The following is a 27,598-nucleotide window of genomic DNA, read 5'->3' as shown; positions in this document are numbered from 1 at the left end:
GGAAGCTCCCTTGCCTGACCTCCCCCCATCTTCCTGCCCCAGACCTAGCTTCTGAGGCACACCAGTCCTTGTGCCTGAGCCTGGACCTTGGTGTCCAACCATTGCTAAATAGAACTCATAGGACTAGTGACCCCCAGCACTGCCTGCTGTCTGGAGCCCTGTCCACCACCCTCTCTCCAAGATGGAGCCCAGCTAATGCATGTCTCCAGGTCTCATGTGCAAGTCATCCAAGTGCCTCTGCAGGGCCAACCTCTGCAGCATCCAGTCTCACCCTGGATTCAGGTCTGTGGCCTGACCTGTCCAGTGGGGCTGTGCTATACCCCCAACATCCAGATCCACACCCCAGGCTTCAACTTTTCCTGTCCTGCCTGTCACTTTGCCCCATCTCCTATTGGCTCTTTCCACCCTCAGCTCTATACACTCCCCATGGCCGGTTGACCACTCCTTGGGTAAAGGTACAGCCTCTGGAGTCACCTGTTTGTCTACAAAACAGTTGATCTGAGAAGGAATCTAGAGCTAGATGCAGGTGCCTTGCAAATTGTTTCCAGGCCACAGAGAAATTGTCAGCAGATTGAGAGGATACACACAATATTTTGGGTGTCAATATTATTACAACCTTTTTTGATCAATTAAAGTTGGATTTTACTGGGGTTAGATGAGATATGGAAACACTCAAGACAGTATAATAATCTCACATGATGACAACAATAAAAACAAGTAGGACTCAGAATAAGCTGGGGAAAAAGGGTCCAGGCCATTGCCTACCACAGCTGTCCCTATACCATCTCTGTGCTGAAGAAACTTCCTCACCTCCTGCCCTTCTGTGGAATTCTGCTCCAAACGTACCATCTCTAGAGCCTCTACCCTGAGAGGAAGAGGGTTCTGGAGCCAGGGCTGGTAGGACCCAAGAGACCCCCTAGACTTGTGGTTCCCAAGTGTGTTCACCCCTCAAAATCACTACAAGAGCCTGCAAAAATCACAGATTCCGGGGTTGTGCTCCAAGTCCAGACTCAGAATCTCCAGGGGGAAAGCCCAGGAAAGTAGATTTTTTAAAACTCCCAGGTCATTCTCCTAAACACCAAGACTGTGGAGTCTTGGATCAGCCCAATCACCTTCTCACCTAGGTGAGGAATGAAGGCCGAGGGGTGATGTGGCTGGCTCAGGGTCAAAGCTAAGCACAGCAGGACTGAATAGACCCTCAGGGGGGTCCTTTGGCTGACACAGGATCCCTGTTGCACTGCAGCTACTCCCTTCTTGGCTTGCTAGGTATTTCAGGTGTGCCTTTGGCCACCAGTGCTGGGATTCTGAGGTCGCATCAAAGCTATACGTCCATTTTTTTACCCATATACTGGAGGAATCCATGCAGTTAGTTTTAAACGTTTTTTGTATACTCTAAACTGAATGTATTCTAATTTTATTTTCCTGGCTTTAATAGAAGCAAAACCATCTATACTAATAAAAGGGTAATATGCTAATTAGACCGGATAGACTGAACGTCTTACGGACATCATTCTAGACATCCTTCCCCACAAAGCCATGGTGGCGGAGGCTGAGGCAGAGGTGGTTAGGGGTGATCAGGCCGGCAGAGGAGCAAGTTAGGGGAGATCAGACCAGCAGGGGAGCAAGTTAAGAGCAATCAGGCTGGCAGGGGACCAAATTAGGGGTGATCAGTCTGGCAGGCAGAGGTGGTTAGGGGCAATCAGGCAGGAAGGCGGAGGGGATAGGGGTGAATAGGTAGGCAGGCAGGCGAGCAGTTAGGAGGCAGCGGTCCCAGATTGTGAGAGGGATGTCTGACTGCTGGTTTAGGCCTGATCCCAGAGGGGTCCCTAAACTGGAAGTCAGACATCCCCCAAGGGGTCCCGGATTGGAGAGGGTACAGGCCGGACTGAGGGACCCCCCCCACCCCATGCACAAATTTCATGAACCAGGCCTTTAGTCATTAATATTTTCAAAATCTATCTCTTTACTTATCATATTTTCTATTGAAAGTAGTGAATTATAACAAATAAAAAGAAATAACTTTGAAATTGTTTGGTGAATATAAAACTTTATCAAGAAATATTAATAAACTTTCTGAATTTAGAAAACAATGAAATAAAAAGTAAGGAAATTGGAAATATATGAATCATGAATAAGAATATGAATTAGGGTGATGCCAGTACACATCAAATAGAAATCAAGATTTCAAATGTCCTAATTTCACATTTAAATGGAGATAGAGAAATTAAACAAATTTTGGACTTTGTAGCTATAAAAGTTATTTTCCATGAATAGATCTGATTTACAAAACAAAGTCATTGATTTAGATCTTAAGTATACTGACAATTTAAGCACTGTAGACAATTCATCTGAAATAGTTGTAACTATGCAATATCAGCCATTTATAATGTAAAATCATATTGCATTTGGATCTTCTAAAACAGATTCACACATTTTGCTTAGTGCAATCCTTTCCAAATTTAGAAGTGGCCTTGAGGATTTTTTTTTGTTTGTGTGTGGTGTGTTTTTTCTTTTTTTAATACTACCTGTTGGTGTTGTTCTGTGAAAGAATTTTAGTGAATTGAAGTTAATTAAAAATTATATAAGACTAGAGGCCCAGCGCACACAAAATCGTGCTTGAGTAGCTCGCTCCCACTTGCCTCAGCTGGCCACCCTGCCCATCACCGCTTGCAGCTCGCTGACTGGCCCTCTGCCACTTGTAGCCCTCCGCTGCTTGTAGCTCTCCGCCACTAGTAGCTCGTGCCCGGCCCCACCCCCCACAAGAGCCACTGCTTATTTGGTCATGACAGCGTTATGGTGTGATGGCCACAGGCCTTTTATATAAGAGATAGTCACTTGGTCAACAGATATTGTCAAACGTGGCAACTCTCTCAATTGAAAATGACAAATCCACAAATAGATTCTAAAAACATTACTGATGAGTTTGCTTCCATTTTAATCCAGGGAAGTAAAAATTATAATACACACTGGTTTTGATGTGAATAAAATACTTAAAATAATGTGAGCTTTATATACTTACTTTCAATTTTCAATATTTAAAAAAACCTGAATGTTCAGAGAGAAAAAATTAACCATTTAAAATACACAGAAACATGTATATGGGGAGCCCATTTTTCCCTCTTGCCTCAGGCTTCAACTTGGCTGGACATGGCTTTGCAAGAGTCTGTTTTAATTTATAATTTTGATATTTTGTTCACCACGAATTGTTTACATTAATTTTAATTTTTAAAATATTCTTGATCTGTATTGCTGAGTTTGTGGCATCCCCCTTTTTGCTCATTCTCATTGTGGCCCTCCCTGGGGCATGGTGCTCTGCTATTCTTAGTCCCAGATGCCACAAGACGCCTTGTGCCCACACTTTTCTAAATAGTCACTTAATACACTTCGCCTCAAATTACCCAATCTGACTTTATACTTTTGCTTCCTGCTGAAATTCTCACTGATACAACAAGGTCAAGGAACTTGCCCAAGGTCACACAGCTAGCAGGGAGCAAAACCTGGGCTCAGATCCTCTTGTCCACTGCTCTGTGCTATGTGACCTCCTTCTCCCTCGAAAACAAGGACTCACACAAAAATGAGACTCTCCAGGAGGCCACTACTTTCTGAGGCCCCCGTACTTTCTCCTGAGGCCCCCGTACTTTCGTACTTTCTCCTCCTGTCTGGAAGTGCAGACGGAACAGGGCAAGATTCTACAAGCTGCCCCCAGCTGAGCACAGGGCTGACTGTTCTCCCTGCAAGCGGAGGAGTGGCAGGGCGGCTGCACCTGGGAGTCCCCAGGCCCTGGGCAGGCGGGCTGCAGGAGAGGCTGCGATGCTGTATTTTCTTTTCTTTTCCAAGACATCCTCTAATTGAAAATGACCCCATGCAGCTGTCAGCCTGGAGGCTTCGGGTGTCTGCACCCGGGTCTGTGCCAAGTGCAGAGATCCTTGTTGTGATGACATCAAGCACATACGCCCAGGAAGACATTAACAACTGTTTATTTGCGCCTGACAAGAAGGCGCTGGAGAGTGCAGCCTTGGGCTCCTAGAGGCTGGCAGTGTTCCTAGTAACCAGAGACCCACATGCACAGCCCCTGTTCACAGACAGAAGCAAGTCCCAGCCTGCCCTAGGAGGGGAGGGACCCGCTGGACAGAGGCGGGGCCTGGGAAGGGGCACTTTGCTCCCTTGTTACAGGAGTTAAGAACACAATGTGCAGGAGTTTTGCCTCAAAAGTGATCCAGAAATCACTTTCTCTGGCCACAATTCCTCGGCAGAATTTGCATCTTAGATGTTGAACCTCTTGGTGAGATAGCAAAAACTGAAGCTGACTTCTCTGTGCCTCAGTTTCCTCATTGGTAAAATGGAAATAAGTATAGTACCTCTTAGGTTGGGAGGAGAGAAAGCATGATTTGGAGAAGGAAAAATAAATGTTTGTGTTTTTTTGTTTTGTTTTCATCGAGAACCAATGGAATTTAATTCAAGCCTTCTGAATTTCAAGAGTCCTGTTTGAGGTATACTATAAACTTGCCCATTCACTCAATGATTACTTTAAAAAATGAACCATTTAGAATTCTTAAGAGAATTAATGTGAACTCTTAGCCATTTGTTCTACAAACACTATTACACAGTTGGGAAGAGCAACGGACTGTTGAGAAGTCTAGGTATATGGTGGCACACAAGACAGCCGAGACCTCTGCACTCAGGCAGCTCACATTCAGCAACAAATTAGTAAATAAGTAAATGCATAGTATAATATAGGGTAGTGAGCAGGATAAAAAGATACAGAGTGAAGAACATTGCAGAGTGGGTGATGGTGGTTATTTTAGCTCTGGTAGTCAAGAGGGTTCTTTCTAAAGAGTTAGAATTTGAGTAGAGATTGAAATATTATAAAAAGAATGATCCATGAGAAGATCCAGCTCAGGAGGGTCATAGGCAGGGGGAACAGCAAGTGCAAAGGCCCAGGGGTAGGAATGTTTGGAAGATTTAAGGAAAAGCAGTACCAATCATATAACATGAGCAGTGTTACTGAGGGGGAGACTTCTGGGACATATGATTAGAGAGGTGGTCAGGGCCAAGTCATTTGAGGCCTAGTAGGCTCTCATAAGAAGTTTGGATTTTACTGTAAGTGTGATAGAAAACTACTAGAGGGTTGTGAGTTGAGGAGTAACATAACCTGATCTGGTTAGAAAAGAATGTAGGGGAGAAGGATGGAAGCAGGAAGACTAGTTATGAGATTTCTGCAAAAGTCCATATGAGAGGTGATGGCTTGTGCTAGGATGATGGTGGTGGAGATCATAAGAACTGGTTGGATTCTGTATATAGTGAAAGGGTAGAATTACAGAAATTGCAAAAGATAAGATAGAGTATAAAAAAGAATAAAAGGTTTTATATATAAACATATACAGTTTTATTTTGTTTTTAGATGATGCCCCTATATTTTTGGTCTGAGCACTTAGGTCAATAGAGGAACCATCTATAGTGGTGGATAAAACTGAGGGAGAGGGACTTGGAGGGAGACTGGAAATCAAGAGTTTGCTTTTGACTATTAATAATATTTGCAAAGAAAAAATGCAATTTGAGTAAAATTTGAAGAACCATAAACTCATAAATAATTTAAGTATCTAATTATTGAGCATTGATTATTCTGGCTTTATTGCCAGACTTTTAGAAGAAAGAGCTAAATCTGAACCTAATGAAATATTGGCATGTGCTCCTAGTGTTTTTCTGCACCTTTGGGATTATGAGCTAGTAAGTTCCATGAGGGCAGGGGCTCTGCCTTATTTATCCTTGTCATCTCCTGGGCTTAGCCCAGTGCCTGCCTGCTTTACAATAGACTTCTGACAAATGTTCATTGAACACAGGAGGGAAATGGAATGTTTTCACAAGAAAGCAGGGTCAATCCTCAGCCAAATGATGGGTATGAACATGCCTTAGAGCTCCTGCTTCCCTGGCCTGCCTAGTTCCAGTGATATCATAGAGGCCTCTACCCCACCAAATCTGCATGCCCCCAGGGATCCATTCCCAACCATAAAAGTGATGTTTCCTGCGTCAGATTTCCACTTCACCTGATAGCTCACGCTGCTGATGGAGGTAGGATGCATGCTCATCTACATGATGTGTGTAATCTGCACTGTAATTCAAAAGACTGATTTTGGGGGTGACAGTGTCAGATATGGCTGGCCCAAGTAGCTGTGCTTTACGCCACCTTTTTTTTAAGAGACACTGAAAAATAAAATTACATTCCATAGGCAGTTACCTGTATGCCTTTACATATATTTACAAAGGGGAAGTTTTGTTTTTAAGAATTGAATTAGGCATTGTGGAGGCAGAAAGGGCAGAGCATATGCAAGGATGCTCCAGAGTGCAAAATAAGAGAGGGCTGAGATGCCCTGGGGAGATTCAGGGAGTGTCATGGACCAGCTAATGCTGCATAACAAACCATACCAACACAACCGTCTATCATTGCTCACAAGTCTGTGCACCAGTTGCATAGCTCTGCTGATCTGAGCCAAGCTGGACTGATGTTGGCTGGGAAGTTCTTCTGCTCTTGGCTGGGGCTCACTTGTGTGTCTGGTGCTCCATTGGCCTTGGTTAATCTACAAGGGCCATGGATGGGCTGGCTGGCACTATGCCAGGTGTCTCACCTTCCAAAAAGCTAGCCTAGACCTACCTTCATGACAACTACAGAGGTCGAAGAAGGAGAAAGGAAAGGTTAAAGGCCTCTTAAAACCTGCATTCTTTTGGCCGAGGTAGCTATAAAGTCAGTCCAAATTTAGGGAGTAGGGGGATAGGCTTCACCTCTTGATGAGAGGAGTGTGAACTCACATTGCAAAGGACTCCGATACAGGGTGGGTGCAGAGCTGGGGCCATTTTTGCACTCAATTTACCTTGTGGAGCAACTCAGTTTTCCTCTCTTATCAACCAAGGTCCTCATGATATGTGGTAGTGGCATATTATAAGGGAAGGACAGCCCCAAGGGGACAAGTAGGCAGGGGTCTTGGCATCAGGAAGGAGGCCCTCTACTTCCTATAATTACTGGGTCATGAGGCTTCTCATTGGAGGAGAAGCCCTCTTTGTGGATGTTCCCTAGATGTGGGCATCAGAAGCTCACAGCTTTCTAGATGGACCCTGGGCAACAGCCAGCAGCACCTCCTCCCTTTACAGAAAACGGAGGCCCAGAGAAGGGAAGTGACACAATCAAGGTTGAACAGCTACTGCTGGCTGCAGGAGAATCTAGAGATGTTTAGAGGGACAGAAAGTGTTTTCTTTTAACTTTTAAATGTAAAATCACAATACCTTCCCCACTAAGGGAGGAAGTAGAACTCACTAAATTGTAGGAAATCCTTTTAGAAATGATAAAGGGATTTCAAGACTGTATAAGGTAAGGATGTGATTCAAAAAGGGAGACAAAACTGAGGTCATGGCTGTTGGGAGACCATCCCAGTGTCCCCAAGTTGCCTGGCAGGAACAATTATGGATTCTGATCTCAAAGAGCATGGGGGAGGGGGGGAGGGGATGGAGGGAGGCATTATTTTTCTTTTCTGATTCAGGTCCCTTTCCATTGTTCTACCACGTTATATTTTCTCCACCTCTTCATCAAAGAAAATGCACAACCCAGGTCTTAAACACCATTTCTGTATTCCACATGATAAAATATCTGTATTGAATGCTTGCTGTGTGCTGGGTACTCTAGGTGGTGGTCATGGCATAGCAAAAAGCACAGATGTAGCTCCTGCTCTCAAGGTGTTTGCACTCTCAGGAATATCAGGCAGAGGGAGCTGCCATAAGAGGAGTGTAGACAGGACAGGACAGACAGAGTGCCAAGGGGGTGGGGATGGGGGGCAGGGAGGTGAGCTTTAAAGTTGCAATCTGAAAGACAAGAAGGAGATGGCCAACTGGAAATCTGAGGGAAGAGCATCCCAGGTGGATAGGCAAGCCAGTGCCAGAGCCTCCCTAAGCAAGCCCAGGAGGGAAGTTCCTGTCTGCAGCACAGCCTAACCCAGCCGTGGGCAAACTACGGCCCACGGGCCGGATGCGGCCCGTTTGAAATGAATAAAACTATTGAAAAAAAAGACCGTACCCTTTTATGTAATGATGTTTACCTTGAATTTATATTAGTTCACACAAACACTCCATCCATGCTTTTGTTCCGGCCCCTCCGGTACAGTTTAAGAACCCATTGTGGCCCTCGAGTCAAAAAGTTTGCCCACCCCCCTAACCTGTCACCTCTAACACGGAGAAGGTTTTGCTCTCCAGACAAAGAGTGTTTTTAAAAACCTTTCCTATTTGAAAACAGACGCTGCCAGAGCTGGCTCAGAAGCCATTTGCTTGGTTGATGGGGGAATAAACACATGGCCCTTGTGTCTTGATGGCCTTCAGTGGAGCCAGCGCCCTGGTGTGTGGAGCAAGAAAGATTTGAGCCCTGGAACCGCATCCGATTTCCCCTCAACCCCAGTAACAAGATCTCAGATGCTTGACAAGCAGGCCCTCTCCCCACTTCCCGCACCGGTCCTGCCCCCTGGAATTCCTGAACAGCTGCACTGGGGGCTCAGTTTTCAATGAAACAATAAAATACTCCTGCGTTTCCCTGAGAGGATGGCATTTATGACTGGGGTGGGCCAGCTTCCCTGAACAAACACCCCCTCCCCAATTCCCAGGCTCACCAGCCCAGACGCCCACATGTCCCACAGCTTGTCCTTAAGCCTCTGGGAACAGTAGCATGGGTGCCTTAGAGGTCCTGGGCCAGAGGACGCTGGAGGAAAAAGACATGCTTAGCCAGTCACCAGAAGGACCTTTGCCAAGAAGTGCAAAGTGCTCGTTCGTGTCCCAGGGCACCTTCCCTGGCACCGCACCTTCTCCCAGAACCCCACCACCTGCCCCACGCACACAGCTGCCTCAGGGAGACTGTCTGCTCTATGGTTCAAGGACAGGAAAGCCCTCACTGGCTCTGAGAGGGAAACAGGTGTGGCCCACATTCCACCACCACCTCACACACCTCCCCAACTCCCTGCTTCTGCCCTGGGCTCTGCTTTGATGGAGCAAGAAATCATTGACTTGCATAAATTTCCCCTGTGCTCAGCGTGCAGGTTGGGGCACTGTGCACGGATCCCCAGACTTCCTTCCCAGTGCCAAACTGGAGCTTCCTGTCTAGGGGCCAAACCTTCCAAGCTTCCACATGGGGGCGCAGCACGCCAGCTGACAGTTCAGTGACAGCTTGTCCCCCTCTGCCTCAGGCACAGAGTTTGCGCACTTATTTTACACATTTCATTGAATTCTGTCTTTATTGCATTATGAAAACAAAGCAGTGGGGAGCAGGGGTAGAAGGCATAAGTCTCATAAACATAATGCAAATGAGATAGGTGTCATTAGGCGTGCCCAAGCAGAGCAAAGAAGCCATCAGCAGATGCTCAGCAGAATTAAGCGGATTACCTGGGCTGCCATGGATGCCAGACCCATTTTATGCTGTGGGCCCTCTACCCAGAATGCTCTTTGCCTGGCCTACCACGTGGCTCACTCCCTCACCAACTTTCCAAGTCACTGCTCAGAGCTCTGCTTATTGGTGGGGCTCCCCTGGCCCTCCTGTTTCCAATTGCACCTCCCACTCCACCCTCTTTTCTCTGGGTCCTCTTTACTCTGTTCTGCTTTGTCTCCCCCACACCCCATAGCACTTATCACTGGCTAACAGATTGGCTTGTGTTACATGTTCTTTTTATTGTCTGTTTCCTCCTGTTATTAGACTGTCAACTCCATGAAAGACATATCCCCAACACCTACACTGGTGTCTGGCACCTAGGGCACCATTAATGTTTTTCAATATTAATATTCATTCCTATCAGCGAATGTTGAATTATTTTAAAAATATGTTCAAAATATGAGTAGTATACTGTAAAAATTGTGCAAAAAAAGGTGAGGTACAATACGATGTTGCTGTTTCTTTTAGATCCTTGGTAAAATACCCCTATGCCATGTAAGTCTATGATTATGCTTTTGAATATTCTATGGTAGTGCACAATTTTGGAAACATACTATACAATGACAGTAGAGGGTGGCTCTTGAAAAAGCTAAGCCCAGAGTTAGAGCAGATTCTGGTTATGAGCAGAGTTCAAGGCAGGAGAGTGAGATCTGGGGAAGGCTGCTGGGAGAAGAATGTGACCTGCTCTTCTCATGGTTGATGCTTGGCACACACCGAGTCAGGTTTTGCAGCAGGTCTTTGTCCACAACAATGGCCTGGGAGCTGCAGTTTGAGCCTGCATGGAACACTCACTAGGTGTTTGCGGGCTGGCCAATGGGGCAGGTATAGCCATCTCCTGCCCTTAGCCTGGAAGGAGCTGAAGCCCTGAGTCTTCCTAGTAGGCTCCCTCCTTGTCTCTGTCTGATAAGAAACGAGAGACAAGACACATGGCTGTTCCCAGGCTAGAGGAGCAGAGGGTGCAGCTTCTAAACCCAATGAACCCTTGAGGGAAGGGGATCAGAGGAGCCCCTGGAGCAAGGGCAGGGCCTGCCTGTTCCCTTTACCAGTTTCCCCAGTTCTCTGGATTATCCTCTTAATAAAAACACTAACTGTCCTCTAGTGAACTCTAGTGAAATGTTCAGTTCTGTACTAGGTGCTTTACCTATAATAACAACTCACTCAGTCCTCACTCTGACATCTATCCTGTGCTAGTAAGTACACTTCCCTCCATTACACCCACAAGAAAAGCCAAGATTGGAGGGGGTGGTTTGTATACTAGTAAAGTTCATGTCAGAGCCCCAACTGTCTGGCCCCAGATCCCACATTCTTAATCACTGTGAGGGCCAAGCAAGGATATGGGCCACACTGGGGGACTTGGGACCCCTCTCACCTACCTCTAATAATTTCCTCACCCCGAGGGAATGCAGAGGTTCACTGTGGAATGGGTAACAAAAAACAAACCCTTTAAGACTGCTGAAAAAGAAAAACAGAAAAACTTTATACGCAAAACCAGAGAAAATCTTATTTTGGTAGACCAGATAAATAGAGTAGGCAATACCCCCAAAGGAAACTACTTTGAGTTCAGAAAATTATTTTTCTTTCTCGACACACAAACACAGAAAGTGTGTGTAATTTCATCCTAAACTCACAGAAATTCGCTGCAGCCTGGGACTGTGGGTCTAAAGATGGGTGCTGCTGGCTGGGGCAAGGGTGGGGGCTGGCAGTATGTGTTGGTTTAATCCTTCTGAGCCCCAGCCTCCAACCTAGACCAGGGCTGACTCACTAGGAAGCTAATGCAGCTTCAGCTTTAGGTTCCTTCACTTGCTCCAACCACTTTCAAAGGCTGGGAGGTATCCTAGCAATGTATTCATATGCCATATGGTTTTTTAAAAAATTTGTAAAAGTACAATTAAAATTATTTTTATATCAAGAAACAAATTTTAACCAAAAAAAAATCCCAGGTCACACTAAACTATTAATTCATTAAGAGGGAGAGACAAATTTCCAATAGAAATGATACATTTCCAATAGAAGTGATGAGTGGGCTCTTGGATTGTTATATAATCCAATTGAAGGAAAGGGATGAATTATGTGTTCACATTAGAAAAATAATGTCCCTCTTTTTGCTGATTCAACATAAACTGATATAATGACTAAAGATAACATAACCCTACAAGTGTGAGCGATGATGACAGATTGGTTAATGAGTGTTGGCAATTCAAAGAGCATTTAAGATTAATCACTGCATTAAAGCAGATGGCAATGTCCTGACATTTTCCAGCTGATATGTGAAAGAACTTTCACAGAGGTTTTCCTAAATTTGGTAACAATTCTGAAAATATACATGACATTAGCAAGATTAAGTTTTGAACCTGAAAGAAACTTCGCTAAAATGTCAATATTAAAAAACAAAATTTGAAATATCACGTTACAAGAGAAGCTAAATTATCTACTAGTACATTATCAGATGTGAAGAATCTACAGACAAAAAGAATATGTGAAATAAAGTATTGTAGAGGTATGCCAGGAAGTTAATGATTTTTCTAATTGTTTATGGTTCCTGTCAGCTTTTAACATTTATAATTGTTCTTCTTTAAATACCTATATTAAGTGTGCTAAGGCTGCCTTAACAAAGGGCTACAGACTGGGCAGCTTAAACAACAGGACTGCACTGTCTCAATTCTGGAGGCTGGAATCTGAGGTTGTTGGTTTCTCCTAAGGCAGTGATGGCGAACCTATGACACGCGTGTCAGAGGTGACACGCAAAGTCATTGTTTTGGTTGATTTTTCTTTGTTAAATGGCATTTAAATATATAAAGTAAATATCAAAAATATAAGTCTTTGTTTTACTATGGTTGCAAATATCAAAAAATTTCTATATGTGACATGGCACCAGAGTTAAGTTAGGGTTTTTCAAAATGCTGACATGCCGAGCTCAAAAGGTTCGTCATCACTGTCCTAAGGCCTGTGAGAAAGAATCTGTTTCTTGGCTTGTAAATGGCTGTCCTCTCCCCATGCCTTCCCACTGTTAGACTTCTGGTCATCTCTCCATGTATCTGTGTCCCAATCTCCTCTTCTTATAAGGACACGAGTCAGACTGGATTCAAGACCACTATAATGACCTTATTTTAACTTAATCACCTCTGCAAAGACCCTGTCTCCCAATACAGTCACATTCTGAGGCACTAGGAGTTAGGACTTCAACACCTGAATGGGGGCATAATGGTATCCACTCTTGTTTTTATAGAGGATTTAAATTTTTTTTTGAAGTTTTAAACACCAAAAAATCCGGACCTAGACATATGGGTATGTCTTCTGTTCTTAGAATCACCTCTTCTGAGGTGATTGCATAGAGGATGTCTTTCCAACTCAATAGACATTATTGAGGAACTACTGTGTACCAAGCACTACTCACACTGGGGCTTCAGCAATGCCACAGGTCTGCTTCTCCAATGCCCTGGGGATGGGGAAGTGCTAGGGAGGAAGCACCAGGCCCTCTGGAGCCTAGAGCAGGCACAAGGTGGGCTTCCTGGGTGGTCACTTCGGCAGTTCCATGGGGCCCTGTGTGTAGAAGGGCCCTCTGCTTGGGGTTTCATGTTTTTCTGTCACCATTTTGAAATTCTTAATTATTATGGACAAGAGACCTGTGTTTGCCTTTTGCACCCAGATTCTCTAACTAGTCCTGAGGAGGGGAATTAATGCAGCTCTGGTTATAGTCAAGGTACCACTAAAGGCTGGCTAGGGATTTCCCTTCAGGAAAAGTGGAGGATAACGCTCCAGGAAGAAGGAACATGTCTCATGTCTCATATGTAAAGACCCGTGGACAAGAGTCAGGGAGCACTGAGTGTGTCATCTAGAACTCTCTCCCGCCTCACGAGTCAGAGGGAACAAGTTCCATATGGAGGACATTTTGAGGCTTGAGCTCTGGAGCTGGATCATGTAGGTCTAGCTACATGCTAGCACTCTTTTTCACCACCTGTGACTACAGGTGAGTTACTGACTGTCCCTGGGCTTTAGCATCCTTATCTGCCAAAGGGGAAAAGTCATCAGTGCAAGAGCCAGGACCTCATACATGTCTTCTTTGCTGGCATAAGTTCTGAGTCAGAGCAAGAGGGACTATTGCGTGTGATGAAGGCCATGGTCAGGGAAGGACAGGGAGGGCTGGGATGGGGAACCTCCTATCCCAAGGCTTGGAGGTGGATGTGTGTGAGGCAGGTCTGAGAAATGGGAAGCCCATCAGTGAGGCCATTCTCAGTGTTAGTGAGAGAGAGAAATACGCGGTAAAACAGCTGGGGTTGCACTGTCAATGACCCCAAATGCCCAGCCAAGAATCTTGGACTCTAGACAACAGGGATTCCCAAAAGCATTTGGGTGGGACTTGATGAAAGTGAAATTCCTGTCTGGGAATATTCTCATCCACATCCTTCAAAAAGTCAGATCAGGAAAAAGAAAATCCAACTATACTCCAGGGCTCCTGCAGGATGAGGTGAACTGGCCTTGTTTGTGCAAAGGAGTCGACGGGGCAGCAAGGAGCCTGTGCTCTCTGTCTTCCTACTGTCTTGAGGCATTGTGGCCTTGCTGCCACTGGGGTGAACAGGGAAGTGTGGGTCAGTGGCCTGGAACCAGGTCTGTGGGTTTTAGAGGTTGAGCAAGGATGCAAGACCCACCCTGAAAAGGCCAACTCCACTGGGCTGACAGTCACACTGACATGAGCAGGGCTCGTGTCAAAAGTTCAGGAGGAAGTTTGACAAGATAAGAGGGAGAGGAAGCAATGTAGACAATTATCCTAGGACTGAGACTTAGCATCTGGCCTTCCAGCTGTAGGAGACCAGAAAGGGCAGTGACCAGAGCTGGTCCTCCTATGAGGTCAAGCGGACCAGGGAATGCACAGCATGATACTGAGTGATGGTCACACTCAGATGAGATGAGCGAAGAAGTAACCCCACCACAGTCTGACTCTTGCATCTACCTTCTTCAAACCTTGTTTTCAATCTTCTAGGATGCCCCTCCAGGTCTTTCCTTTCAACATTCCTTTGAGCATGTCCATCCTGCAGAGAGAATGCAATAGAGCATCCACCACATGGCTGGCCACATCTGCTCCTCTGACTCCTGGGTCTGCACAGATATAGCAGAGCAGCCAGTGAAGGTGGTCTGGGGGTTGGAATGATGAAGCTTAGAGCCCTTCCTGACATATGAGACACTTGGGTGACCTAGCTATTGAAGGGCATCTCCTAGTTTACTCCCATAGGACATAGGCTCCCTCTTTTCTGCAAGGTGAGGTCCAAGCTCCTTAGCACAGCACAATGGGGCTCCATGACCTGGTCCTTGCTGCCCTCGCTCTTATGTCACAATAACATAAACCCATGTGTTGGCTTCAGGCAAAGAGTCCCTTTTCTGGGTCCTAATAACAAGCTGTCATGAGAGCTCTTGAAACATTGAACACATTGCCTCACAGTTATGTGTATCTATTTCTCCCGGAGATTGTGCTGCACTCTGTGTCCCCAAGCGGAGGCCTGACACAGAGCCAGCACAGAGGGAGGAGGGATGGATATGGCTTCAGGACCCTTGACTCATCTGAGGCAGTGCAGTGGGGCCAGGATTCTAGGGTTCACATCTGTGTTCTTGATGGCCACACCAGGCTCTCAGTTGTCTACATTATATCTCTCTTTCTTCCTGCTAGATTGAAAAGACCAGGACCTGGGAACAGGGGCATGCCTGAGCCCTCTGATGCCACTCTGCTAGAGCACGAGGAGGAGGAAGGGGAGATGTTATGAAAGACACCCATAAAAATTAGGTATCCTCTGCCTCCCGATAGGCTTTCCCCTCCAAATGGCAGTGTGCTTTTGGACTATTTTTGCAAGAGCTTTATAAAGCTTCTAGGTTTGGTCTGGACTTAAAAATCAAGGCACTAAAAAAATGGACTTGGGCTACAGTGCAAAGCATTTGGACAAGAAAAAGGCACTTCCCTTGAGGGTGGCAATGAGCAGCAGGATAATGAGTGTGTCTGGGCGGGGCTGCCCACTGACCAGCTAGATTTTCTCCTCTGGGACCTGCAGGCACAGGTCCCATCTCTCAGAGGGAGAGAGCCATTGTTACTGAGAGCTTCCCGGATGCCCAGCATGCTGCTGGATCGATGGCTTCTGTGTTTGCCTTCCCTCCCATCAACATCCCTTAAGGTAGACAGAGTGGACGGTAGGCTGGAAGGTACAGCTGGGTCAGTTGTTCAAACACTAAATGACTACTGTACCAGTTAGTAATAACTGCTGTTCCAAGGCCCCCAAGGGATCTCTCATGATCCTTGCTTGCCCTTCCTGGAGTCTGCAGGAATTCCCTATTTTCCTAACTCAAAGAAGGCTCAGGGGAGGCCCTGCTCCATTCTACTGGTCCACTGGGCTACGCTGCCTGTTCCAGCTACAGAGATTTCACTATCACCTGAGAAGTAGGTCCTATCATCATCTCCATTTTATAGGAAACTTGAGACTGATTGAAATCAGGTAAATTGCCCAAGATCTCATGGTTATGAGTGGTGAGATCAGGGGTTCAGCCTAGGTCTCCTGGACATGGGTCACCGCAATACAACACCAACCAGAGGGGCAGCCCCTGGAGGGTCTGATAAGCGCAGATTTAAGACCCCAGGTGGAAAATTCCAGGTCTCTGAGAGCAGCAGAACCACTTGCTGGCAGGGCAGATGCTGGGGTGACATCAGCAGGGCCCTTACCAAAGCTCTCTGCTGGCCCAGCTGAAATGTTTAAACTCTCAAGTCACATACTCCTGTAGTTTGGTCGAGAAGGTGCCATTAAGGCAGTCCCAGCTCTGCCCTACATGTTAGCTGTGTGACCTTGGCAGGGTTGCCTAACCTCTCTGGAGTCCAGCTGGCTTACTAGGTTGGGGTTGGAAGCAGTTCTGATGGCCTTTCTGAGGCATCTCAGAGACCATCAACTTACCTCTCCTATACCTTCTCAATGTTCTCACCCCTGCTGCTCATTCTTAGCTCCCAGGTTACTTTGTAATTGAATTAGGAATGTTTTTATATCAATTTTTCAGGAAGGAAAACTGAGGGTTGTAGAGTACAAATGACTCAGCTACAGTCCCAAGAAAAGTCACTGTGCTAAGACCCCAGGGTAGTCTTCTTGAAGCATGCCTTAGGTTATAATTCCCTTGGGTGTCAGAATCAGAAACTTAGCTACCTACGCTCTCCTGCCTACCTTCACTGGAGAACTGCCAGCAGGAGCCAGAAGTATAGGAATTCAGAGAGTGGCCCTGCCCACTGTCTGCCCCCCAACCCAGGCCTTTCTGTACCTAGACGGGGACCAGAGGACATACCCTGACCATGGGAGGGAGTGACTGAGCCTTGCTGCTCTGGAATGGAATAGGTTTGACAGGATAAAAAGTCTCTCAGAGGGAGGGAAGGTGGACAAGACCCTCTGGGGAAAAGCAGTGTAATGTTTGCCTCTACTACAGGGAGCATGTGGTGCCTAAGATCTCTGATAAAAAGCTTCACCCAAAGCTGAAGAATGACAGATGACCACAAATTGGGTCCTATTTACACTTCTATAGCCTATCTTGGCTTTTGATTTTTGGTTAAAGATCCTATATAATTAGGGCCATTATATGCTCAGAGTGTATGATGATTTCCCTTAGGCATACTGACATTCATGTCTTCAATTTCATAGCAGCAAGCATTTTAATCCCTGTAAATATATAAAAAACTAGAGGCCCGGTGCACAAAATTCATGCACTCGGGGGTCCCTCAGCCCAGCCTGTGCCCTCTCACAGTCCAGGAGCCCTCAGGGGATGTCCAACTGCCAGCTGACTGCCAACTCCCTGAGCTGGCAGTCAGACATCCTTAGTGCTGCTGTGAAAGTGGGAGAGGCTCCTGCCACCACCATTGCACTGAGCCCTGCTTCTGGCTGAGTGGCACTCCCCATGTGGGAGAGCACTGACCACCAGGGGGAAGCTCCTGCATTGAGCATCTGCCCCCTGGTAGTCAGTATACATCATAGCAACCGGTGGTTCCTCCATTTGGTCTATTTGCATATTAGCCTTTTATTATATAGGATAACACTGCCCTCACCCTGCCCCCACTGCTCCCCATTCATTCTCTGTCCTTTTACTGTTTTATATTTCTTCTTAGTGCAGTGGTTCTCAACCTACCTAATGCTGCGACCCTTTAATACAGTTCCTCATGTTGTGGTGACCCCCAGCCATAAAATTATTTTTGTTGCTACTTCATAACTGTAACTTTGCTACTGTTATGAATCTTAATGTAAATATCTGATATGCAGGATGTATTTTCATTGTTACAAATTGAACATAATTAAAGCATAGTGATTAATCACAAAAACAATATGTAATTATATATGTGTTTTCTGATGATCTTAGGCGACCCATGTGACAGGGTTGTTCGACCCCCAAAGGGGTCGCGACCCACAGGTTGGCGACCCACAGGTTGAGAACCGCTCTCTTAGTGGTTACGGTTATCTGAAATTATCTTAAGTATATATTTTCTTATTTCTTTATTTTCCTGTCACACCCTCTAGATGGGAAACTCCATTAAAGTCTCATCTGCCTGTTTGTCATTATATTAATCAATGCCTAGGAGGAGAGCTGCAATATAGTAGGGCTCTATAAAAATCTGTTGTTACCCCAAACTTTTTACTTTTCTCTCTATATGTCAGACCCTTTCACCATTATGCATTCTTTTGTAGACTGTTCTTCTGTCTGAAATATCCTTCCCATCATTATTCCCTTCCAAAGTCCTACACATCCTTAAGAGACATCTCAGAGGTCACATTCTCAGTGATGCTTTCCCTGACTGTCCAAATCAACATTTAGTCGCTCTTTTTCTGGAATTCCTGCAGCCCTTTTGTTGATAACTAGTTATAGCTGCTGTATCTGTATATGTGGGAATGGATTTCTATAAAATGATTAGAGCTATTTAAAAATAGAGCCAGCACCTTGTGAGGAAGTGCTTATAGAGAGGATATGGAAATGGTCCAGGGTACTCTAAGCTGCTCTATCTTGAGGAACCATCCTTTCTATTCACTGCTCTTCCCAGAGGGTTAACATCTCTTGTGTTGAGGTCATATAGTTGAGAAGGGTGTCTGACAACTAGTAGGCATTTAACAATATTTTAAAAAATGTATTGAATTAATAAAATATTTCTACCTTGTAAGGGAGAATAAAAGATCCTGTCCAAATTTAAAATTCCTGTCTTAGAAGAATCCCAAAGGGATATGACAGCAATGCTGGTTTTTATACTTTAGGAGAAGCTATAACACCTTCCCCCAGTACAGTGATAGTGAAGTTGCTGAGTGGGGGGTGGAGGGTTTGGAGTGGGAGGCCCACTTTTTCTCCTCAATCTACTGAGCTGCTGTACCAATGAGTCTGGAACCTCCCTCACATGGGACAATTGTTGGAAATCCCTGCTGTATTGACACTTTGTCTCCCATGTGCCAAGGGCATGCCTCCTCACCCCTTCACCCCCATTGAAATTCAGCAGTCAAGGTCCCTAAGGCACTCAGCCTCTTCGCCATCATTGTCTCATTGACTCAGTTGATAGCATGTCCTTCCAAACCACACAGATCTCCTGACCTCCTGGGGGGTAGGGGGGAGCACCTACCCTTCCTTACCAGTTATATGACCTTGAGCAAGTTACTTACCTGTTCTTAACTATATGTCCTCAGCTGCTCAAAAGAGTTAAAACTACCAGGATGTACACACTGCCTTACATGAGGAAGCGGCCAATAAATGATAACCCTTACTGTTATTAGCTATTCTTTGGTCTGACCTTATCTTCCACCCAACCCACACTGGCTTCCAGTGCTTTCCTGCCAAATCAGAAGGTCCACAACTCCAGCTCCTTCTGTTTTGGCTGGTGGAGCCGGCCTGATGCCTTTTCTGTCTGCAAATCCTCAACCCTGACCAGCCTGTTTTCTAGCCCCAAGAATGTTCATTTTCCATATGCTCCCCAGCTGGCTCCCAGCTCAATCTCCAGAGCATTCTTTTCAAGCATTACCTTTCCTTTAAAAAATGCAATACATTAATGGTTAGAATATCAAAGCAACTACACACACACACACACACACACACACGTGTCTGTGTGCATGGACACACATGCATGGACATACACAAACATGCACACATGCAAACACATGCATGCCCACTCACCTCCATACATCTTCATGTGAAAAGCCATCTAATTCATTAGGCTGTGTTTCACAATTTCCCAATGAACTTTTATGTTTTCTTGCCACAGAAACTTCTGTAATTGAACTGGCAATGCCATTACTGAACTCTGCGACTATTCAACTCAGCCAAACTCATCAGTAGTAACCAGCTTTTAAAAAAGACTTTTGATAGCTTTGGGCCATTGCCTTCTGCACCTCCTTAACTCCTCTCTACCACTGTTTCCCACCACAGGCACATCTGCACTCATTTCATTGGACTTCCATACACTGTAACCAAACACAAGCTGAGGACTAAAGGCAGCAAATCCATGGTCATTCAGAGTGCTTCAACCTGTTCTGTGGTTCTTTTCTTCCAAGCTGGGCCAACCTCCATCTGGAGCCAACCACCCACCCAGGGCTTCCAGCCACCACAGAGGCACTCGTGTTCAGCTCACAGTGAAACACATGTGCCGAAGTCCACTTGCCCACTGTAAGTTGAGAAGGCGATGTAAGGACTTTGGGTCTCCTAAGACTTGGGGGTGGGGACCTGAGGAAGAGGGTCAGACTGAAGAAGGTTCCAGGGAGAGAGTCAGTCTTCAGTGGCTGTGACAACTCCTGGGTGTGTGAAACCAAGCATATACAAGGCCCTCTGGCCAGGGTTGTTGGGGGTGAGTGGGTGGTAGACATTTGTCTGCTTTCCAGGCTTCAGAGTAGCGCTGGAACTCTGTGAGTCAAAGCTGAGCCTTGCCGAAGGCCTGGTGTTGGCTTTGCACACCCAGGGCTGTCAGAGCTTGAGGCCTGGGGGTGGGGGTGCATCTTCCTGGTGAAGCCAGACAAATCTCCAGGTAGCCATAAACTGACTACACATATTTCATTCTCAAACACATGTTCAAAGGTGATAAAATAAATGCAGATGGTTTCTCCAAGCCTCAATGGAGGGTTTTTACATCAAGTAATCGAACTAAAAAGCACACATAAACACACAGGCAGGAAAGGGACCCAACAAAGAAATTCTCAGAAACACCAAACCCTAAAACACTAGCCTGGAGAAAGCACTGTTGGACACAGTGAGAAGGACTGAGTGAGGGAGAGAATAAAAACAAGAACAAAGCTGTCTTATACATTTGCAAGAAGGAATAACACACACACTCTCTCTCTGTTTCAGAAAATTAGGTAGATTGCTAGTAGCTTTGCTGAGAAGGGTTAGAAGTCCTTCCCTGGTGTGTCAACTGAGAAGGATTCAAGGCCTGTCAGTAAGACTGGGCCAGTGGCACTGAGCAAATGCTACTCTGGAGACTGCCTCCCACGGGATGGTTGATATACTTCCACTGTGAAGTGTAGAAATTCCTACCAGAATTCCACAATGAGGGCTCCTGCAAATCCCCCAAAAGCCAGCTATTGTCATCATCATCATCATCATCATCATCATCATGTTACACTCCAGGGGGCTTCTTTTGTGCTAGGACATGGATGTTTTCATTACACTGCAAAACAATGTTATGAAATAAGCACTATCCTCATTTTTATAGATAAGGAAACAAAGGTTCAGAGAGGTTTAGTAACTTGCTTAAGAACACATAGCCCATAAATGGAAAAACCTTAGAGAGGGATAAGAGGGCAGACAGAAGCCTCCACCAATGGCCAACAGAGCTTCTCAGCATAGCATTCATTAAGAAAGTGAGGTCTGTCCAGTCTGTAGTAGAATCTCAGGATGCTGCTGAAAGCTCCGATAGGACTGGTGACTTATCCAGTGATATCCAAGCAATAGGGGAGAGCAAAGAGAGAGTGGAGTTTTCCAGGAGACGGACACCAGCCCTCCAAGGCCCTCCTATCTCAGAGATGAGCATAATTTTCAACCTTTCAAGGTGGCAAATGTGTACACTGGATAGAAGCCTTCTATGAACCTTAAATAAGGCTCTGTCCAGGGCCCATAAGCTCAACATGTTGACTTTGGCAGGATATTAATTCCTTCTGAATGCTAATAAAGTTACTGAAGTGGTCCTGGATAATTCTTCATTGCACTGTGACCTAGCATGGGAGAGGCAAAGTTGTCACATGGCCTGAAGCCTAGAGTTCCCTTCAGGAAACTTTTCACTCATCCTCAGGTTCACTTTCTCCTCAGAGTGGTACTTGTCCTTGAAGCATGCTGCTCCAGACCCACTCTGGACATACAGGCAAACTCCTTCCATTCAAGGTAGAGCCCTGCTTTGTAAGGACCATGGCTTTCCAGGCTGGTATCTGGGGTCTCTGTCACCCAAGCCCATTTCCCCAGGCAGCCAGAACCTCCAATCCCACTATTCATTTGGAATAGAAGTTCTAGAAGAGGAACATAAATTCCAGCTTGAGAACTGGGCTTGGGTCAAGCATAAGACTTCATTCTCCTTTCAGTGGGTTTGCTGTGTTTTTGCTGTAGGCTCATGAAGCAAGAGGTAAAAAAGGATTCCATGCAGAAAACTGCTTTTCATTTCTCTAGGATTTCAATGTTCACTCTGAAATGCAGTGTGCCATGCAGAAGGGGGAAAGGGAAGGACTAGTGAGGAGGAAACAAGATATGGTCCTGGATAATTCTTCAAACAAGTATTTAAATATTCACTTGCTACTTACCTGCGCAGTGGTCATGGGCAACTTAAATCTTCAGGCCTCAGTTTCCTCACCTGTTAACTAGAGCTCATCATGACTACCTGATAGGACTTGTGACAACTAATGGTGTCCATGTTTGAAAGTGCCTAGCAAATAGGGGGGACGGGGTCAATTCTTCATTTCCTGCCCTTCTATTTAGGCATCTAGAATCACATGCAGGAGAATGATGCTCTTAACCAAGTCACTGCTATTTGCTGAGCCTATTTCAAGGGCTAATGGCACAGAAAGGACACATCTTCTATTAGGTATGTGTCAGAGAGATCTTGGGGTGTGTGGCTGTTCTAGACACAGAGAGCACACGTGGGCCTTGAAGGCAGGGCAATCCATGGAAGGCATAGGGCAGGGTTGCAGGGCAGTGATGGCAGCTTCTATAGTGGGATAGGGGGCACCTTGCATCTTCAAGATGAAAGATGAGATTCCTTAGGCTCCAGACCCAAGAGCAGGGGTCCTCAAACTTTTTAAACAGGGGGCCAGTTCACTGTCCTTCAGACCGTTGGAGGGCCAGACTATAGTTTAAAAAAAACTATGAACAAATTCCTATGCACACTGCACATATCTTATTTTGAAGTAACAAAACAAAACGGGAACAAATACAATATTTGTATTTGCATGTGGCCTGCGGGCTGTAGTTTGAGGACCCCTGCCCAAGAAGGTGAACTACTTTCCACTGGGAAAAGGATTTGGGGAGCACTAGTGTCCTCTTCAGGCTTGCCATGGCAGAACAGGTGTGGCCATTCCCACAGGGACCCCCTCCACTGCTGTGACTCCTTCTGGGACCCAGCAGGCATTAGGAAGGTTCCTTCCATTTGAGCTTGTACATTTCAAAGTGATGAATCAACTAAAAATGATACAGAGGAACACAAGAGCTGAGAGAGGAGGAGGACGGACTAGCATTCTTGAATGCCTACCCTCAGCTAGATGTCTACAGGGGCTACTTAGCTGAATCCCCAAGACAGTCTGGGAGGTAGGCAGAATCCCCATCTCACTTCCTGTCCCTGAGAAACATGGGCTCAAGGAGGCCTCCAAACCTTACACCAAGTCACAGGGGAGGAGCTGGACTTTGAACCCCGGTCTGAATGCAAAGCCGGAGCATTTTCTAATTCCTCATGAAGCTCTAGGAGGCACTGCCAGGGGAGGTAGGAGGAGGCCAGGCGCCAAAGGATCTCTGATGAGTCAGTTTTCTTCTGTGGGTAGATTATTCATGATCCATTTCAGTTTGCTTCTGCGTAACCATACAATTATTGTTACAAACAGTTAAAATTTTTTTCCTATGTGTCCAAAGGATGAAAACCACTTACAAAAGCAAAACAAACACCAAAGCCAAAACAAAACAAAATCCAACCCTTAAACAACCCCAAACAACAAATGTGCTGAAAAGAAACTTCCAAAACTAAAATTGCCAGGTTTGCTGTTACTGTTCTGGGGCCATACCACTGGGGCAGATCACAATTCTGATTGGTGAAGTGGATTCCTGTGCAGGTAAGAGAGAGCAGGATACCACCATTCTAGGTGAGCAGAGAGAGGAGAGCGAGTTATTGACAGTGAACTTGCCGACTAAATTAAGCATGGGGCTCAAAGCTATTGGGTAACGTTTTCAATGGAGGTGAAAACAGTTCTTTTAATTAATCAAACATGAAGTATACCAGGAGGGGGATATGACTGTGTCTATACACAACTCTGACATCATCTGATTTTAACAAGTTTACTAAAACGACAGTCATGGCCTTGACAATACTGAATGCAAAATACTGGTGTACACAGATTTTACAGAGCAGCTCCTGAGAGCTGGGTCACAAAATAAGGTTTAACAGATGGGAGAGGCCTGAGGGAAGGCAAGCACACGGATTTTATTGAGAAAAAAAAGCTTATATACTGTAGGGTTGCTGAAGTTTAATAAATAAAGGTCAACTTATAATATATAAAAACAATATAAACATTTATATGCTACATGCATATCATATAATTTAAAGTAATAATTTATATATGGGGAGAGATGCCAATCTATGTTCTTCCAATCTTTCTCGACAAGGCACACACACAGGAGGTGTCTATCCGTATCCATCGCCAGCCTACGAGCTTATTGTTTTCTGACGTCAGTGCTCGGACATAGGTTTGGGACGTTTTGCACTGAGAGTTCCAGTGTTTATCGTCAATCCCCCTGCAACCGTTTTTGACAGGCCTGGCTTCTTTACATCTCGTCTCATAAAAATATTGTTTGACGGGAGAGTTGCCGGTTTTGATCTCCCCCAGCACCGTGACCTGGTGTCCCCGAATGTCGATGGCCGATGACTTGTCTGTCACCCACAGACTCTCGCTGTCACACACGGAGTACTCCCCTCGGTGACTCTTGTGCTCTGCGTACCTCTTCCGCCGCGATGTTCTGTTCACCACCTCGGGGCTGCCCACATAATCCTCCATGAGATACAAGGGAGGGGGCTCCAAGGGGGTGCTATCACTCAGCAGGACCCGGGGGGAGTTGTAGCGTCTCTGTTGCCGTAGCAATTCCGTGTCCATTGCAATCATCGGCTGGAACTCTGACTTGGCGGGCTCGCCCTGCTCCTGCTCTCGGGGGGCCTCTGCTTTGGGCAGCGTGCTCTGGTAGTTCTCCTTAACGTCCACCATCTGCTTGGAAAGCTTGTTTTTCAAAATATCTGCCTGGATCAGCTTAATAATCAGGGAATTTAGCGAATCTTCTGGCAAACTCCTTTGATCCATGTTGTTACCTTGGATGCCACGGAGATAAGCGAGAAATATCACATAAAACAAGATGGACATCACCTTGTTCACCTGTAAGATCTGAAAAGGAAACACAGGTGTTACTAGCAGACTGTGGTAACTGATGTCATTCTGGGACCAGCTACCTGAGCCGGAGTGTCCCTATGAGGGTAAGAGAGCAGGGTGCCACCATTCTAGGTGAGCAAACAAAACTCTGACGTCCCAAGATAGAGCTCTTAGATCTCAGTCCCCACCCCTGGAAACCTAAAGCACTTTTTTCTCCTAGACTTCCAAGTACCTTCAGCTCAAGTCTGTCTTCTAGCACTGTGGCTGTGTGATGGGAAAAGAGATTGTGTGTGTGTGTGTGTGTGTGTGTGTGTGTGCGCACAAGTTGTATAAGCAGGAGAGAGAGAGCAAAGCATATTTTTAAAACAAAATGAGCCAAAAACATTTCTGGAGAGAATTACAGATTAAAGGGTTAGGTTTCTTCCTAGGACCCAGGGCACAAAGGCTGAGGCAGGAGGAGACTGCGTGCCAGCCCTTCTGTCTCTGCTCTTTGCTATTCACACAGTCCCCACTGCACTTGCATCTGATGTCTGCTTTATCTGCAGCCTTCTGTTGGGTGTGGACAATGTCCTGCCACTTCTTTAGACATCCCCTGAGCCTGGAAAGACCATAGCCCACTCCACCTTGGCAAATCATGAAGAAGTTGAACCTGAAAATTATAAATGCATATTTATAGCCTTTTATTGGTAACAGCGGCCTTGCAAATGTCTCCAGACAGAGCTCTACTGCCCGCCCGCGCCCCCCCCGCCCCCCCCCCCCCAACCCAAATGCAGCCCTTGGAGTCTTCAAAGGACTACCCTGCGGCTACGGTTGGGGTGGTTGTTTCTGTATGGTGACATCAGAGCAGGGCTCAGCCCTGACTGGGCCACGCCTGGTAGAGCTGTTCTCCCCTTGTAAAGGACCATGTGGGGCCACTACCTACTCTGTGAGAGGGCCTGAGTTTCAGGGTGCTCTGCCAAGCTCTCCAGTGAACATGCTTCCCCAGGACACCCAACTGCTCCGCAGAGACTGTCTTCATTCACAAGACGGCGGCAGAAGCTGGAGAGGCAGCAACAGCCAGCTGAAATTAACGAACCGGACTTGCCCTGAATTGCAAGTTTCCTTGCTGATTAATTGTTCTTGTTTAGTTTACTAAAGTTTTCATTACAAAAAGTCTCAGTGGTTAGATTTCTAATTCTGTTATGTCCTTGTTTAAATGGCATTTTTAACCCATCAACACACTCATTCTGTTGCCATAGCAGAACCTCAACATGAGGTTTCCACTGAGTCCATGTGGAATTAGTGGGCTAATCTCAAGATACCGTCCTTGCTGGTCTCTCCCTCACTAGAGCAAAGCCTTGATTCTCAAAAGCTTGGCCCTGGAAGAGACTCTCTGGGTGGCTTCATGGGTAATCCCACGGTTAATACTCTGTGTTTCACACCACCCGCCGGGAGGTATCCATTCTTTAATCACCATTGCTATCACCTCGCTGGCCCCCAGGGGTATGCTGTTTCCTCTTTAAAGCTATGTCTAAGCATGGAAAATAAAACCCTTCCCTTTGGTTCACCTTCGGCACTTTCAGAAAGACTTTACTAAATCCAGGAGAAACAGGAGAGAAATAAACAAAGGTGGCATGAGAAACAGAAAAGCCACCCTGCTTACCCAGTACCCATGACTGAGCCTGTCCACACTAACTTGTTCCCAGGACTTACAGACACAGCCTCTTTTCCCATATTGTCTGAAGAACTGTTGTCTTGTCCCCAAAGGCCAGCAAGCAATGTTGCAGGCACTTTGTTCCAATTTCCGCCTCTCTCTGATAAGGAGACCATCTTTTTTCCATGGGAACCACTTTGTGGACAACTGACTCCCTCAAGGTTAAAGCATGAGCAAAGGATTCTAGCTTTGCTGCACAACCCTAGAATTGGCCCTAGGAATTGTATTATCCTAGGAAAATGGTTCCCACAGGACAACTCATCTCCCTCTCACTCTGCATCTAAGTGACATTTCCTTCAATCTTGCAGGACCAACAAAATCAAACTTGAAAAATACAAGTATATCCTACATACCACTAGAACAGGGCTGGGGAACCTTTTTTCTGCCAAGGGTCATTTTGATATTTATAACATCATTCTTAAGCCATACAAAATTATCAACTTAAAAATTAGCCTGCTATATTTGGTCAAACATTTAATTAACTCACCCCTACTGCCTTTGCAGGGTCAGACCAAATGATTTTGCAGGCCTTATACAGCCCAAGGGCCAGACATTCCCCACCCCTGCACTAGAATTATACCCCCTTCTCCCACCTCCCCACTCCCAAACAGAATAAAGCTTCAATAACATAATTTGAGACTAAATGTTTATCAAAAATTTTATTAAATCCCCTCAAACCCAGCCACTATAAACACAGAATACACAGAATATCTGCTCATAAGGAAATCGATCAAGTATGGTTAGTGGGGGGAGGTCCCAGGTAGAATAAGCGTCAATGTATAGATTAACAAGGTCAATACAAGGGTGAGTTGATAGGAAGAATGAAAGATGATATCAATGGTTTGGGAAAGCATCTTTATGGCTGGTGGTCTCCATACAGAATTA

The 27,598-nt window shown here is 45.7% G+C and overlaps 1 protein-coding gene across 2 annotated transcripts in view; it reads right to left on the bottom strand.

Annotated features, from left to right (window-relative positions):
* Positions 1-23,825: 23,825 nt before the first annotated feature.
* NTF3 (neurotrophin 3) overlaps positions 23,826-27,598 on the bottom strand; it is a 70,551-nt gene continuing 66,778 nt past the window's right edge. For both annotated transcript variants that reach the window (XM_059681977.1, XM_059681976.1), the window contains exon 2: positions 23,826-25,035. In XM_059681977.1, the coding sequence (XP_059537960.1) occupies positions 24,241-25,014 (774 nt within the window). In that variant the 5' untranslated portion in view covers positions 25,015-25,035 and the 3' untranslated portion in view covers positions 23,826-24,240. The remainder of the gene's footprint in view (positions 25,036-27,598) is intronic.

This window comes from Myotis daubentonii, chromosome 2 (genome assembly GCF_963259705.1).
Source record: "Myotis daubentonii chromosome 2, mMyoDau2.1, whole genome shotgun sequence".
Classification (NCBI taxonomy): domain Eukaryota; kingdom Metazoa; phylum Chordata; class Mammalia; order Chiroptera; family Vespertilionidae; genus Myotis; species Myotis daubentonii.
Note: the sequence above shows the minus strand (reverse complement) of the source record. Positions and strands in the feature narration are given on the sequence as shown.